Source organism: Neomonachus schauinslandi, chromosome 9 (genome assembly GCF_002201575.2).
Source record: "Neomonachus schauinslandi chromosome 9, ASM220157v2, whole genome shotgun sequence".
NCBI lineage: Eukaryota > Metazoa > Chordata > Mammalia > Carnivora > Phocidae > Neomonachus > Neomonachus schauinslandi.
This window is the reverse complement of record NC_058411.1, coordinates 104,897,212-104,911,862: the sequence shown is the minus strand read 5'-3', so window position 1 is coordinate 104,911,862 and position 14,651 is coordinate 104,897,212. Positions and strand designations below refer to the sequence as shown.

The following is a 14,651-nucleotide window of genomic DNA, read 5'->3' as shown; positions in this document are numbered from 1 at the left end:
CCTGGGATGGCAACCCTGCTCATGACCCCCGGCTTGGGGAGAGGTCTGTACCCCCACCACCCCTGCCACAGTGATAGGTGGAGTGCTTCAGGGGATCTGTGGGTTGTCTTGCCTCCCCCGTCAACTGGAGCTTCCCTAAGGCAGAAGTGGTTTCCCCATGTGATCAGGGCCTCTCACAGGGTATGGGCTGGGTATCCCCCATCAGACAGGGAGCGGGGGTGGTTTGGAACCTGGCGCATCTGACCTGGAGCACCGCCCCCCGCCCAAGCCCCGTGTTCATCTCCTCCTTAACCGTACCCGGTGCTCAGCCTCGGCGTCTGCTGGTGGCTCCCAGCGGAGCAATGGACCAGCTGCCCTAGCTGAGCCAAAGCTGCTCTAGATAAAGCACCCCCACCTCCTCCCCTCCTCCTCCCCTCCTGGCCTTCACCCCCAAGCTGGGATCCGGCCCCCCAGCCCTGGCTGCATGGACCTCCACCTGTCAGGTGTGCTTTTTCAGGAATGGGGGAGGGCCGGGTGCCATGAAGCCAGTGCGGGTTGTCACACTTTGGTGGGTGCTACTGCTGGTGTCCAGGCTGGGGGCCACCAGGAAGGGATCCCCAGAAGAGGCCTCCTTCTACTATGGAACCTTCCCACTTGGTATGTCCATCCCTCGGTTGGTCTGTCCGTCTGTCTGTCAGTTTGCCCACCTTGGCTGGCTTGCCAAAGACTTTGGTGTTTTCGTTTCCTGACAGGTAGGATGGGAAAAATAACTCCACAGAGTTGTTTTAAAATAGAAGTTCCTAACAGATTTTTTTAAACTTACTATACAGACAGTGAATGTTAATCAGAGCTAAAATTGTGCAAATGAATGTTTTCAATGTGTTAGGTCCTCCCCCACCCTGCCCCACAGGTTCCCACTCCTGGGGAGATGGGGGCAGGTTGTGGGGAGGGGACCTGCCCTGTGGCCCAGGAGGCACAGCCCAGAGTCCAGGGGCTGGGGGGTGGGAGGTGTGGGAGGGGGCCCAGGGCCCAGCTTAAGGTCTCTACTTGCAGGCTTCTCCTGGGGCGTGGGCAGTTCCGCCTTCCAGACGGAGGGAGCCTGGGACCAGGATGGGAAAGGGCCCAGCATCTGGGATGCCTTCACTCACAGTGGGAAGGGCAAGGTGCTTGGGGATGAGACAGCAGATGTGGCTTGTGATGGTTACTACAAGGTGCAGGTGAGTGACAGGTGTGTGTGAGGGGTGAGTATGCACCCAGCTGAGGTGGACAGTGACATAGGAGGGGGGCCCGGGGGACAATGTCAATCCAGTGCTCTGCTAAGCAGCCCCTATCCCACTGCAGGAAAAAGGGACGAGGCCGTTGATGACTGGGGATTGGTGGGCTGGGGGGAGCGGGGAGAGGGGAGGATGTGCAGAAAGGAAAGGAAAGCAGGGCCCCACCTGAACCAGGGCCTTACTCCAAGCGATGGGCAGCTGAGCAGCTGATACCATGACCCCAGGGTCTATAAGCCACGTGGCCTGAACCCTTGGTCTCTGCTTGTGAATTGGCCCCTGTGGGGGAAGTCCCTCTGCTCAGGACCCACTTTTCCTCCCTGGGCTGACTTCTTGGGGGATTCATCCCCCAAGTTTATTAGGAACACCCCAATGGACACCTCAAAGCAGTCCCCTATCCTGCACGTATTGGACTCTTGGCAGGAGGAAGGTGCTTTCACACCTATTGTATAAATGAGGAGCACTGGCCCAGGCCCCCAGCAGGACCCCTAACCCCCACCCCAGAGCTCTAGATGACCCCCACCCTGCCTCCCACCCCTGTCTGCACAGGAAGACATCATCCTGCTCAGGGAGCTGCATGTGAACCACTACAGATTCTCCCTGTCTTGGCCTCGGCTCCTACCCACCGGCGTCCGAGGTGAGACGGCGCAGCCCCTCCCAAGCCCAAGTGTGGTTCCTTTTGGCCATGTTGATTCTGTGGGGACACCACAGAGTGCTGGGGAGGGAGAGCATCCCCGGAACATGGCAGCAGCCCTCCCAGGTTCTTCAGGCAGCCGGGCACCCATGCCATCCCTCAGACCCAGAATTGGGCAGGCTGGGGGCTTCTTCAGGCCCCAGAGAGGCCCCAGGGCCCAGCAGCACTGCACTTCGGAAGGCTACGGCCCCTTTTATCTCACCTTCAGCTGACAAGGTGAACAAGAGGGGAATCAAGTTCTACAGTGACTTCATTGATGCCCTCCTGAAGAGCAACATCACCCCCATCGTGACCTTGCACCACTGGGATCTCCCACAGGTGAGGCCCGGGGGGCTCAGCTCCACAGGGGGAGGCTGACTGCGGGACGGGGCTTGCCAAGGTGGGGCAAAGGCTGGGGTCTGGACCCAGAGATGGGAGGGAGCCAAGAAATCTGACTCACCCATGGAGGGACATCGTGCTGATTTCACTGATGTTTGTAATAGGTGATGAGTGTGGATTTTGGGTTTTCCCAAAACATTTGGCCTAAAAACAACAAATCAAACTAAAAAGAAACCTCTTTTGAGCAAGATGTGATGAAATGGCATAATTAACGAGTTTGAGCCGCATCATCTGAGCGAAGAAGGCAGAACCCGCCCTCATAATAGAGCTTCTAGGGTTTCTCACGTCTTCTCAAAATCCTAATCAGAGCTTCCATGTCCTGCATCATGTCTTACTTCCTCTGGATATATAGTTGAGGTTCTTCTCCCAGTAGCAGACCTCTCTGCCTTGGCCAATTTTCTTAAATATTCAATCTATCACAATCCTTTTAAGCATGAGAGTCTTGAACTTTCTCTGTTCCCTCCCTCTTGATTGTATATGTCACATAGCTTGTCCCTACTGATGTTGCTTCATGGTTCATCACTGGCCAAGTGATGGCCATCACCATCCTCGGGTTGTAACGCCCAAGACTCCGCATCTTTGCTCTCTGTTGCTCTCAACAGCCTCTGTGGTGGTCATCACCCTGTTTCTCCCACATACTAGGCCTATGGACTCCAGAAGTCTTTTCTAGAGACAGACCCTTGGGGATAGCTGCTTCTCTCTCCACTCTGTCTGCAGCTGCTCCAGGTCAAGTACGGCGGGTGGCAGAATGTGAGCATGATCAGCTACTTCGGGGATTATGCCAATCTGTGCTTTGAGGCCTTTGGGGACCGGGTGAAGCACTGGATCACTTTCAGTGATCCTCGGGTAAGCAGGACCCTCCTCCAGGTGGGAAGTCCCCCTTCCCGGACCAGAGCGCTCCTACCCCTTCTCACGGGTGCTGTGATGCCCGCTTGCCGTCCCGCAGACAATGGCAGAGAAAGGCTATGAGACGGGCCGCCACGCTCCAGGCTTGCAGCTCCCCGGCACGGGCCTGTACAAGGCAGCGCACCACATCATTAAGGTGAGGTGGGTCCTTCTGGGAGTGAAGGCTGGGTTCGGGGCGGAGGGACAGACCCCAGTGTCAGTTCAGCCTGCCCCAGGGGTCCGAGCCTGAGCTCAGCCCTCTGTGGTTCCAGCATATTCCACCGCACCTCCGCACCGTTCACTTGCGTTCCACGAGGCTCTGTGGAGGCAGTGCCCAGTCACCCGGTGCTGGCCACCGCCACCGAGACAACACAGTGCATGCTCTCTAGAGCTTACAACCCGGTCAGGGGGATGGAGCGCATGCGTGTGAAAACTTGTCACCGACAGGTCCCAGCAGCCTTGTGAGGAATGGTGACAGGAGTAAGGGGTGGGATGACAGTGAACTAGGGGCTGAAATCTTCAATGTAGTAATGGGGTTGGTGAAGGACAACTGTAAGAAGGGGTTAGGAGTGTTTGTCTCCCGGCGTGGACTTCAAAGGACCTGGGGTTTGGGAAGGAGAAATAGTTTGCAAGCAGTAATAAAGAGCAAGGCGGACACTACCCACTCCCCCAAGGTATGTGGGGTGTGACAGAAAAAATGGCCCCTTCTTGGGAGAGCTGCCGTGGAGGCAGCCAAGCTCAGTAAGGGCCCGGGAGGGAAGGAGACAGAGATGCTGCAGGGTAACTCGTGAGTTACAAGGCCGCTGGGAAGGCTTGAGCGGGGGGAGGGGATTGGGTCACAGTGCAGGACACAGATGAGGAGGCATGACAGCATGGCCCCAGTGGACTCTCAGCAGAAGGGGGACAATCTGATCAAGCAGGAAGTCAGGGGCCCCTGAGTGACATACTAGACTCTCAAATTCCTGTCAGGGAGAAGACTTCCTCATTCTTTCTACATTTGGCTTATGAGTTCTTAAACTGTGAATATTTTTTTAAGATTTATTTATTTGAGAAAGAGAGAGAGAGAGAGAGAGAGCAAGCGAGCAGGGGGAGGGGCAGAGGGAGAGAATCTCAAGCAGACTCCCCGCTGAGCGGGAAGCCCGACACAGGGCTCCATCCCATGACCCTGAGATCACAACCCGAGCCGAAATCAAGAGTCGGATGCCCAACTGACTGAGCCACCCAGGCGCCCCTTAAACTGTGACTATTTAAAGGGTAGAGCTCTGAAGGCCTCAGTGGGTCACTGATGGAGAGTATGGAGAGAAGGCAGGTCGGCACATTTTGAATTCCATTCTCAAGACTGTTCCAGATGCTTGGTATTTTCCAAACTTCCTGAGCACCTACGGTAAAAGTACTGCCTAGTGACTACAGAAGACGAGCAGGAACAAAACAAGAAACTTTAGCAAAAGTCTTCGGAACAAGAAATCACACAAAGAGGTAGTTTTGTGTGTTTGTGCCAGAATTAGACCAAGTTTCTCTACAGCACAAAGAAAACAGGTGTCTCTGGAGGTCAGAGGGAGGGAGACAAGGGATCGGGATCATCAAGGCTGGACTCAGGGAAAAGATGGGACTCCATCAGATTGATCTCTCATCAGGACAGGAGAGAAATGTGCCAGCCAGGCACCTCTGATGCACCCCTCCATTTTCAGGCCCACGCCCAAGCCTGGCATTCCTACAACAGAACGTGGCGCGGCAAGCAGCGAGGTGAGCCCCACCACCCATGCGTTAGGACACAGCCCTGGGGGGGGTGCCATTTGCACCTGCCACCCCCCCGTCCTTTCTTTTAAGGTCTGGTGGGGATCTCATTAAACTGCGATTGGGGGGAACCCGTGGACATGAGTAGCCCCAAGGACATAGAAGCTGCCGAAAGATACCTACAGTTCTGCCTGGGCTGGTTTGCCAACCCCATCTACGCCGGAGACTACCCTCAAGTCATGAAGGACCGGATCGGTGAGCCAAGTCACATTTTTAAGCTCCAGGCCCCACAGCAACAGTACTGAGCGCGAGTGAGGTGATGGAGAGGCAGGGGGATGGAAGAACACACGGGGTTCGGACGAGGCACCCAAGGGAGAGTCCAGCCCTCAAGGAACTGAGAACTGCGCATTTGAACTGGGGAGGGGGGAGGAACGACTCCCAGACAAATCCCCAGACATGGCGATTGAGAATTTCAGGACCCAGGGGAGAGTAGAGCCATTCTCCGGGCTGCTCTCTTTTCTGTTCTGCTCTCCGGTCTCCTTCTCCCCACTCCACCCCCTCTCCAAGTAGGAGAGAGAAGTCACAGACACAGTCGTGGGCAGTGCCAGTTCTGGCGCTGGTTCTGTCACTTGAGAAATGCCTTCCAAGTCCTGGTTTCCGCAATGTCAGAGAGGAGAATAAAGACGCATAGAGCTCACAAGGCTCTATCAGTTTGGGTGCCTTTAAGTGCCACATAACAGAAAACGCCAACTAAAATGGCTTGAAAAGTAGGGAATTTATCACCTCAAGTCCCGAGTCCAGAAAAGGATGATCCAGGACCAGTTAATCCAGCCTTCAGGGATGTCTTTGAGGACTGAGGCCCATTCCATCTTTCACTCTGGCACCTTTAGCCAGCCCATCAAACCACTCCCTACGGCCACAAGATGGCTGCAGCAGCTCCGGGCATCATATCTTTACATATCAACACCCAGAGGCAGAAAAATGGAAATAGCTTGGTAATACCCATTTTTAAGAACAAGGACAATCTTCCCAGAAATCGGTCTCCACCCACAACTGACTTCAAGGGAAGTCCTCAAGGGATGGAACTGTCACATGCCCCAGAATGTCCTAGACCACTGGGACTAGAGCGTCCTCAGAGGCTGGGGGAGCCAGGACTCTCTAAGGAGGATGAGGAAGAGGGAAAGACAGCCATGGGACTATTGATTGGGTGGGCAACCACCAGTGTCTGGCCACAGGAATCAAAGTATTAGCTCTGTTTATTTAGAGGTAGCAGTCTGCATCCCCCTGTAGAGAGACAAGGGTGGCATTGACAGGTTAAATCTCACACAGCAAGGCTATTTTGGATGTTTGACAAAGAACTGTCAACATTTCAAAAAATTCCCTTTCTAAAGCACCATTTATCAGACTTACCTGGAATAGGAGCAGCAGGTTCTAATTCCAACTCAGCTCTAACCAGTGACTCTGGGCAAGGGGTTTCACCCTTTGGGTGACATTTTTGTCATCTGAAAATGAAGGACTAGACAAATAATCTCTAAAAATCTCTCGGCAATAACCAGTTCTGTGACACGTCTATACACATAGGTTTGAAATCCTGAGAATGATGTCCTCAAGATGCCTAGGGAAAAGCCCTCAGGACAGAGCCCATGCCCCTGCCCTGCCCTGCAGGGCACAGCCCGTCACTCCCTTGGCATTCAGCCCCGGGACCCTCAGAGGCTGTGGCAGGAGCCACAACAGGATGGCATTAAAGAAGCCAAATTGATTTTTTTTTTTTTTAAGATTTATTCATTTGACAGAGAGAGCGAAAGAGCACAAGCAGGGGGAGCAGCAGAGGGAGAGGAAGAAGCAGGCCCCCTTCCGAGCAGGGAGCCTGATGCGGGACTCGATCCCAGGACCCTGGGATCATGACCTGAGCCGAAAGCAGATGCTTAACCATCTGAGCCACTCAGGCGCCCGCCAAATTGATTATTTGTCATAGAAGAGTTCTTGGGCTTCAGGCCAATTAATTCCAGACCCCACCAACTCCAACTTTGTAGTAATTCAAATGGAGACGGGGCTGAATTTTTCCTGCTACAATGTGGGAAGAAGGATCCTCTGCGCAGTTAATATTGTCTTTAGTGAAAGCATTCTGCTGGAAGTCCTGTACACAAATTACTTTCAGGCATCTCATAAGCACGATGTACGAACGAGCATAGTTCTAGACCCGTGCTGTCCAACAGAACTTCTAGTGATGGTGGAAGTGTCTGTATCTGTGCTGTCCAATATGATAGCCTGTAGTCATTTGTGTCTATTTAAATTTTAAAAAATTAAAAATTCTGTCCTTCAGTGTGACTGATGCATCATCTAATGGCCATGTGTAGCCAGTGGCCACTGTATTAGACAGTCCAGGGACAATGCCTTTTGGTTTTCAAGTTACTGTCACTGAAAGTAATAACAGGTGAGGATCTTAAAGTATTTATAATAATACAAGCTTTTCACTCAGTTAATCTAAACCAATAGCCTCTTTGGAAACATGTTTATGGTTGTATTTTAGAACAACTCCTACAATGTTACTTTTCTTTACTCATTTAAAACCTTTTTTTTTTTGCATAGATTGTACGAAGGTTTTATGCATGTTTCAAATTTTTTAAATTACAAGAGAGTACAAGGTGAAAAGTCAAGCTTCCCTCCCTCCCTCTCCCCACTGCTCCCATCCTCCCCCACAGGAAGCATACTTCCCGAGATGGATTGTGCACGTGTGAGCAAAAACACTGCTGCTCCGTGTGTGTGCTTGTTATATGCAACACTCTGCATCTTTCATTTCAACATGCATCTTGGCATTCTTTCCACATTGGTACATAAAGTGCTGCCTCATTCATTCTAATGACTGCAGTGTTGTACGGATAGATATCCGATCATTTATTTAACCAGTCTCTCCTGATAGACATTTAGGTTGTTTCCAATCTTTTGCTACTTAATCTACAATGAAGATCCTTGAACACACATCCTTTTACACGTGCGAGTAAAACGTAGGATAAAACAGATGTGGAATTGGCCAGTGAAAGGACATACTCTTTTACCATTTTAAATGCTAGGACAAAATTTCCCACCACGGAGGTCGTACCAGCCTACACTACAAAGGTGCATGAACGTGACTGTATGTCCCCTACGCCACCATCCGCACCACGAATGGCCTTCCACTTCTCTTCCCAGAGACAACCAAAATTACCAATTTTGGCTACAAGAAATAATACAGGAATCCCAACTCCACTTTTTTTCCATATAGCTACAAAGTTGTCTGCATACCATTGCATAGATCACTGAGTGATCTATGAAAATATAACTTTTAAGCAATATAAACTTTTAACATTTTGAATAGTATTCAAATGTCAAAATGCCAGGTTAAAAAGCTAAGGCTACTTTTTCCACACAAACGAACCCCAAAGCCCGGGACCTGGATAGCAGTTTTTATGTCAACACACCAGTATCGTCATGGTACGTCATAGCAAAAGGATTGGGAGAACGCCAACTTTGTTAAATTCTTATTTTTCTCTCTCAATAGGGAAAAAGAGTGCAGAGCAAGGCCTGGATATGTCAAGGTTACCAGTGTTCTCACTCCAGGAAAAAAGCTACATTAAAGGCACATCTGATTTCTTGGGATTAGGCCATTTTACTACTCGGTACATCACAGAAAGGAAATACCCCTCCCGCCAGGGGCCCAGCTACCAGAATGATCGTGACTTAGTAGAACTGGTTGACCCAAACTGGCCCGATCCGGGGTCTAAGTGGCTCTATTCTGTGCCATGGGGCTTTAGGAGGCTCCTCCACTTTGCTCAGGTGATTATCACATTAAGCTATTTAATGAACATTTTTTTTCTTTGAAGATTTTATTTGAGAAAGAATGAGAGAGAGCGGGGCGCCTGGGTGGCTCAGTCGTTAGGCGTCTGCCTTCAGCTCAGGTCATGATCCCAGAGTCCTGGGATCGAGCCCTGCATCGGGCTCCCTGCTCCGCGGGGAAGCCTGCCTCTCCCTCTCCCACTCCCACTCCCCCTGCTTGTGTTCCCTCTCTCTCTGTCTCTCTCTCTGTCAAATAAATAAATAAAATCTTTAAAAAAAAAAAAAAAAAAAAAAAAAAAAAAAAAAGAATGAGAGAGAGCATGCAAGCACGTGCTGGGGGAGGGGAAGGAGAGGGACAAGCAGACTCCCTGCTGAGCCCACAGGGGGCTCAATCTCACAACCCAAAGACCATGACCCCAGCTGAAATCAAGAGGCAGACGCCCAACTGACTGAGCCACCCAGGTACCCCCAGTGAACATTTCTGACCTCCATTCATGATCTTACAGCTCAGGCTCGGGTGCCTACATTTTTTTTAAGGTTTTTATTTTAATTCCAGTTAGGTGCATCCCTTTTAAAGTGAAACTCAGTCACCTCTACTTCAGAGGCTACTAGATACAGGCTTGAGAGACTAATGCCGACTATGAGTAACCATCTCAAGGTATAGAACCGTAGCTACAAATTCTCATCCCACATTTAGTTATTTGGCTGCCCTTCTCACCTGAAATGAGCTATGTGGGAAAGAACAAGACCTGAAGTACATTTTCTCTATAATGACGAGTCACTGAGAAATGTAATCTTTCGTATGAACTGGCTCCTATCTACATTCACCTCCAAATAAATGTGTGAGCTGGCACCTCCCAAATGCTAAATACACTCGATTGGAATACGGCGGCTTAAATACACCGTTCCCCTATGTGCCTCAGACTCAGAAACCCACCTGTAGGTTGGAATTTTTAAGATATTCCTATGACTCAATTTCAGACTCAATACGGCAATCCTCCCATCTATGTGACAGAAAACGGCGCGTCTCAAATATTACACTGTATGCAGTTGTGTGATGAATGGAGAATTCAGTACCTTAAGGGCTACATAAATGAAATGCTGAAAGGTGAGATACGAAGACGGCCTTCACATATTTTCTACTTAATTTGGACTGAATTTGCTAACAGCTGTGATTGACTAAAGCTTGTTTCTAAATCTCATAAATGAATTCATTTAAAATTATCTTCACAATGTTATTTTTCCAAGTAAGTGAAATATATTAAAAATGGAACAAAATGTCTTTGCAGCTATAAAAGATGGTGCTAATATAAAAGGGTATACTTCCTGGTCTTTGTTGGATAAGTTTGAATGGGAGAAAGGATACTCAGATAGATACGGATTCTACTACGTCGAATTTAACAACAGAAATAAGCCGCGCTACCCAAAGGCGTCAGTTCAATATTACAGGAAGATTATCACTGCCAATGGGTTTCCCAACCCAAGAGAGGTAGGACTAATTATTGATGTTACTTGTTCTAGATTTTTTTTAAATCTCTACACCAACGTGGGGCTCGAACTCACGAACCCAAGAACAAGAGTCATGTGCTCTTACATCCGAGCCAGCCAGGCGCCCCTCACTTGTTCTAGATTTTTGAAGAGCTAAGCAGCTTGGGGTGTGCAGTGTGGCAAGCCTCTGTCCTCTCTCCTCTGTGGAGGAGGACGGGGCTTTGTGGGAACCTGGGCCTTTGATTCTTCCCCTAATTTGTGCCACCTCTTTGCTCATTTGCTTAGAATGGGGTAAACATGCCTTAAAATTCAGTCCTCACTTCAAATTCACTCCTAACTTGCAGAGCATGAACAAAGAAAGTTATGTAGAAGTCCTGTTTGTTTTAGGTTATAAGAGTCATTAGAGACTTCTAGTTAAATGTTATCCTAAATGTTATATCTTAATGCAAACAAATACTGACTACTTACTCTTCAACATATATGGAAACAGGCAAATTAAATGTATAATGACCATAACTTTCACTTCTTTTCTCCCATTAGTTCCAAAATGAGATTAAAAATAAACAATATTAACAATCCTTTAAAACATACCATTTTCAGTCACCTGTAGATTTTTCTATCCGTTCTCTATGTTGCTATTGATGGCAGGAAATAAAAATCATAATTTAGGGCGCCTGGGTGGCTCAGTTGGTTAAGCGACTGCCTTCGGCTCAGGTCATGATCCTGGAGTCCCGGGATCGAGTCCCACATCGGGCTCCCTGCTCAGCGGGGGGTCTGCTTCTCCCTCTGACCCTCTCCCCTCTCATGCTCTCTATCTCTCATTCTCTCTCTCAAATAAATAAATAAAATCTTTAAAAAAAAAAAAAAAAAAAATCATAATTTAGAATGTCTCAATAAAGATAACTTCTAAAAATAAATCTCAGTTGTTTGCCAACGTCCTTTTAGGATGAGCTCAGTGGCACCATAAACAAACAGTGACTCATAGGCATTCACCAGTCTGGCATTTCTAGAAAAGTGCTAGATTGTAAGCTCCTCAAGAATAAAGACTAGTTTTGTTTTGTTTTGTTTTTTGACTCCCTCACAATGATGCACATAGGTATTTAATAAATATTAACTAATTTAAACTCCACGCAGATTTAAATTTTTTTAATCCCACATTATCTCAAAAATGATTTGGAACAGCAAAAAATTAGTCTAAGATGACATTACTTACCTAGTGGGTTTTTATTAGGTGGAGAGTTGGTACCTCAAAGCCTTGGAAACTTGTTCTATCAACAACCAGATGCTTGCTGCAGGTGAGTATATTTTAATTTTTCCCTTTGATAAGTAAGGCACATAATTATACATACAATGACGTTACCGAAACCTCAAAATGTGCATCTACCTGAAGTCAATCATTCCTAAACATACAATTAAAAATGAATTTTTTCCTTCATTTTGAAACAATGTCAAATTTGTTTTATAAGCATTTCAGATAACATTTTAAAAATCTACCACAAAAGAGAAATATTTTATCCCTCCTAGTTTGATTCTTTCTGAATCATACAGCCAGTTTATAAACCTATTTTGATTACTGTAGGCTTTGTGGAAGGAGGGAAAAATGCAACCATATTCAAATAAAGAGAAGGCAAAGAACATTCCAGATATTATATTCACTCATTCAGCAAGTAATTATTGAGCACTCACTATTAGCTAAGGGGTGTTTTAAGCCCAGCAATAAACCAAACAAGGTCCCTGACCTCACAGAAGGCAAGGTTTCTTGTGCAGTAGGATCGAAAAGGCTCAGAGATGTAGAATAACAAAGATGTATCTACATATTAATGAATGCCAGCACACAGCATGTGTTTCTTTGAATTCTGTCTTTCCCTAAGGGCAATCAGAGAAATATACTTCCTGGGGTTTTTTTTGTTTTTTTTTAAAGATTTTATTTATTTGACAGAGAGAGACACAGTGAGAGAGGGAACACAAGCAGGGGGAGTGGGAGAGGGAGAAGCAGGCTCCCCGCAGAGCAGGGAGCCCGATGCAGGACTCGATCCCAGGACCCTGGGATCATGACCTGAGCCGAAGGCAGTCGCTTAACCGACTGAGCCACCCAGGCGCCCTATACTTCCTGTTTTAACAAACCCATCTTTAATGTGGTATCAGAGGTGGAAAGTGCTAGATGGAACAAATCCTACCAATTCAGCTATTTTTTTCCCCAATTCAGCTATTTTTATAGGCCAATACACTACCATGCCCTGCTCCCATCTAAATAACCAGGTCATATTAAGGATGTATATTCCTTTAAACCAAAATTAACTTGTATTTTATCACCCAGACACATGATGTAGAATTTACTGCTGAGTCTATGAATTCTGTGGGAACAGGGCCTCATGCTTTATTTATCATGGTAGCCAGGGTGGCAGGCACAAAACCTAGAAGTGGGAATTACATAAATGTCCACTACTATAATCATGTACATGAAACAGGCTTATCATTCAACTCTTCAAGATTATTACTTAACCATGCAAGAATTGCCACACAAACTTTCAATATGGAAACTCTTACACATCTTAAGATACACAATAACACCTTTGAAAGGTTACCGATGCTTCCCCAGGATTTTTCTTTCACAACCCCCACCCCCAGTGAAAATTACAGCAACCTTGGAACACGCCTGTTAGTTAATATCCTCATATGAATTTATGGTAAGTATAACATACACTTAGACTTTATTGTAATACCTATGGAAGAACCAAATATAGGCATTCTTTACCCCATACTTTGTGAAATATTTTATAAAGCCCTCACATAATTTTTTTAGTAACATTTAATTCACCATGTTCTCTTTTGGAGCAACTGAGAATAATTACAAAGCTTGATGATACCATTTTCCAAGTTTTTCCCAATACAGTTGAATCTTTCAGGGTGAGGCTATATTCGCTGAAATGAGGACATGCTCATTTGTGGTGTTTTCTCTCCCATTTCAGAGCCTCTGCTAAGTCACATGCAGATGGTGACAGAGATCGTGGTACCTACAGTCTGCACCCTCTGTGTACTAATCTCTGCAGTTCTCCTGATGCTCCTCCTGCGAAGCCAGAGCTGAGACAGGATTACCCATTTTGTGGATTCATCTTTCATCAAGAATCTTGAGGATCTTCCTCCTTTCTCTGCTTTGAAGGTTTATATACATTTCTGTTTTCAGGCTCTGTGATAAATTTTTTTTTTTTTGGTCTTATGCTGGGATTTAAAAATCAGAAAATAAAAGTAAGCATAAATGAAATAAAAATCACCTGTCAAAGCCAATGTTAATATTTTGCTGTTAGGCATCTATCTTCACTTTGCAAAAAAGGAATCGTAGTGCACAAACTGTTTTGATAACTTGATTTTTTTTTTCCTTCTAAAACTCTATCCAGAGGCGCCTGGGTGGCTCAGTCAGGTAGGCATCCAACTCTTTTGATTTTGGCTCAGGTCATGATCCCAGAGTCCTGGGATCGAGTCCCGTGACAGGTTCCCCGGTCATTGCAAAGTCTGCTTGTCTCCCGCTGCCCCTCCCCCTGCTCATACTCTCTCTCTCTCTCAAATGAATAAATAAATCTTTTAAAAATATATAAAAATAGGGGCGCCTGGGTGGCTCAGTTGTTAGGCGTCTGCCTTCGGCTCAGGTCATGATTCCAGGGTCCCGGGATCGAGCCCTGGGTCGGGCTCCCTGCTCATCGGGGAGCCTACTTCTCCCTCTCCCACTTCCCCTGCTTGCGTTCCCTCTCTAGCTGTGTCTCTCTCTGTCAAATAAATAAATCTTTAAAAAAAATAAAAACTTAAAAAAAAAAGTTTCCTTTGGAAAAAATAAATAAAAATAAAAATCTATCCAGAAACATTACTTTAATGTGGAAATAACTGCCATCCTAACACTGTCCTACACACAATGGACAGTCAATCATCTACAGATAACAATCCCTTCAGGTTCTAAATTCTGTCCGGCAACTAGGAAAATGCATTAGGTTGGTACCAAGTAAGTGAGCACATACACTTTTCTGAGATAAACTTTCTTGCGCTAAATTCAATTAACCTCACTGAAATACCTCAAAGAAATATTATTTAATACCTTTTCTGTAACTAGATATTCAGGGTTTTTAAAATGAAGGTCCATTTTATTCTTTAATTATGATAAAATGCTAAAATTAAATAACATCTATTTATTTGGGGACAAAACATGGCTTAAGAATGATATGAAGCATTTTATTAATTACCAGATTCTACTATTTCTGAAACACAAGAACAGTAAGACAGTAGAAAATGCTATTGCATTAATTCTCTTGGCTAGCTCAAACATTTTAAAAAGGGTATTTACATCTGGGGCTTTAGCGCTACAACTGGGCTGGGGTAAAAGTGTTTTGTTCTTTTTAAACTTTTATTTAAATTATAGTTAA

At 46.5% G+C, this 14,651-nt stretch overlaps 1 protein-coding gene across 3 annotated transcripts; it reads left to right on the top strand.

Moving 5' to 3' along the window:
* The first annotated feature begins 518 nt into the window (after positions 1 to 518).
* On the top strand, positions 519 to 13,504 carry LCTL (lactase like). Of its 3 annotated transcripts, XM_021693999.1 has the most exons (13): positions 519 to 636; positions 1,033 to 1,196; positions 1,800 to 1,887; positions 2,153 to 2,262; positions 3,040 to 3,168; positions 3,269 to 3,364; positions 4,896 to 4,950; positions 5,035 to 5,196; positions 8,480 to 8,754; positions 9,736 to 9,862; positions 10,044 to 10,243; positions 11,474 to 11,537; positions 13,212 to 13,504. In XM_021693999.1, exons 1-13 carry the CDS (start codon positions 519 to 521, stop codon positions 13,325 to 13,327), a joined length of 1,704 nt encoding a protein of 567 aa, XP_021549674.1. In that variant the 3' UTR covers positions 13,328 to 13,504. The 3 variants fall into 3 exon arrangements, with proteins under 3 accessions (XP_021549674.1, XP_044774074.1, XP_044774075.1); XM_044918139.1 differs by lacking the exons at positions 519 to 636; positions 1,033 to 1,196; positions 1,800 to 1,887; ... (1 more) ...; positions 10,044 to 10,243; positions 11,474 to 11,537 and having other exon boundaries at positions 3,079 to 3,168; XM_044918140.1 differs by lacking the exons at positions 519 to 636; positions 1,033 to 1,196; positions 1,800 to 1,887; ... (2 more) ...; positions 10,044 to 10,243; positions 11,474 to 11,537 and having other exon boundaries at positions 3,079 to 3,168.
* Positions 13,505 to 14,651: the final 1,147 nt, after the last annotated feature.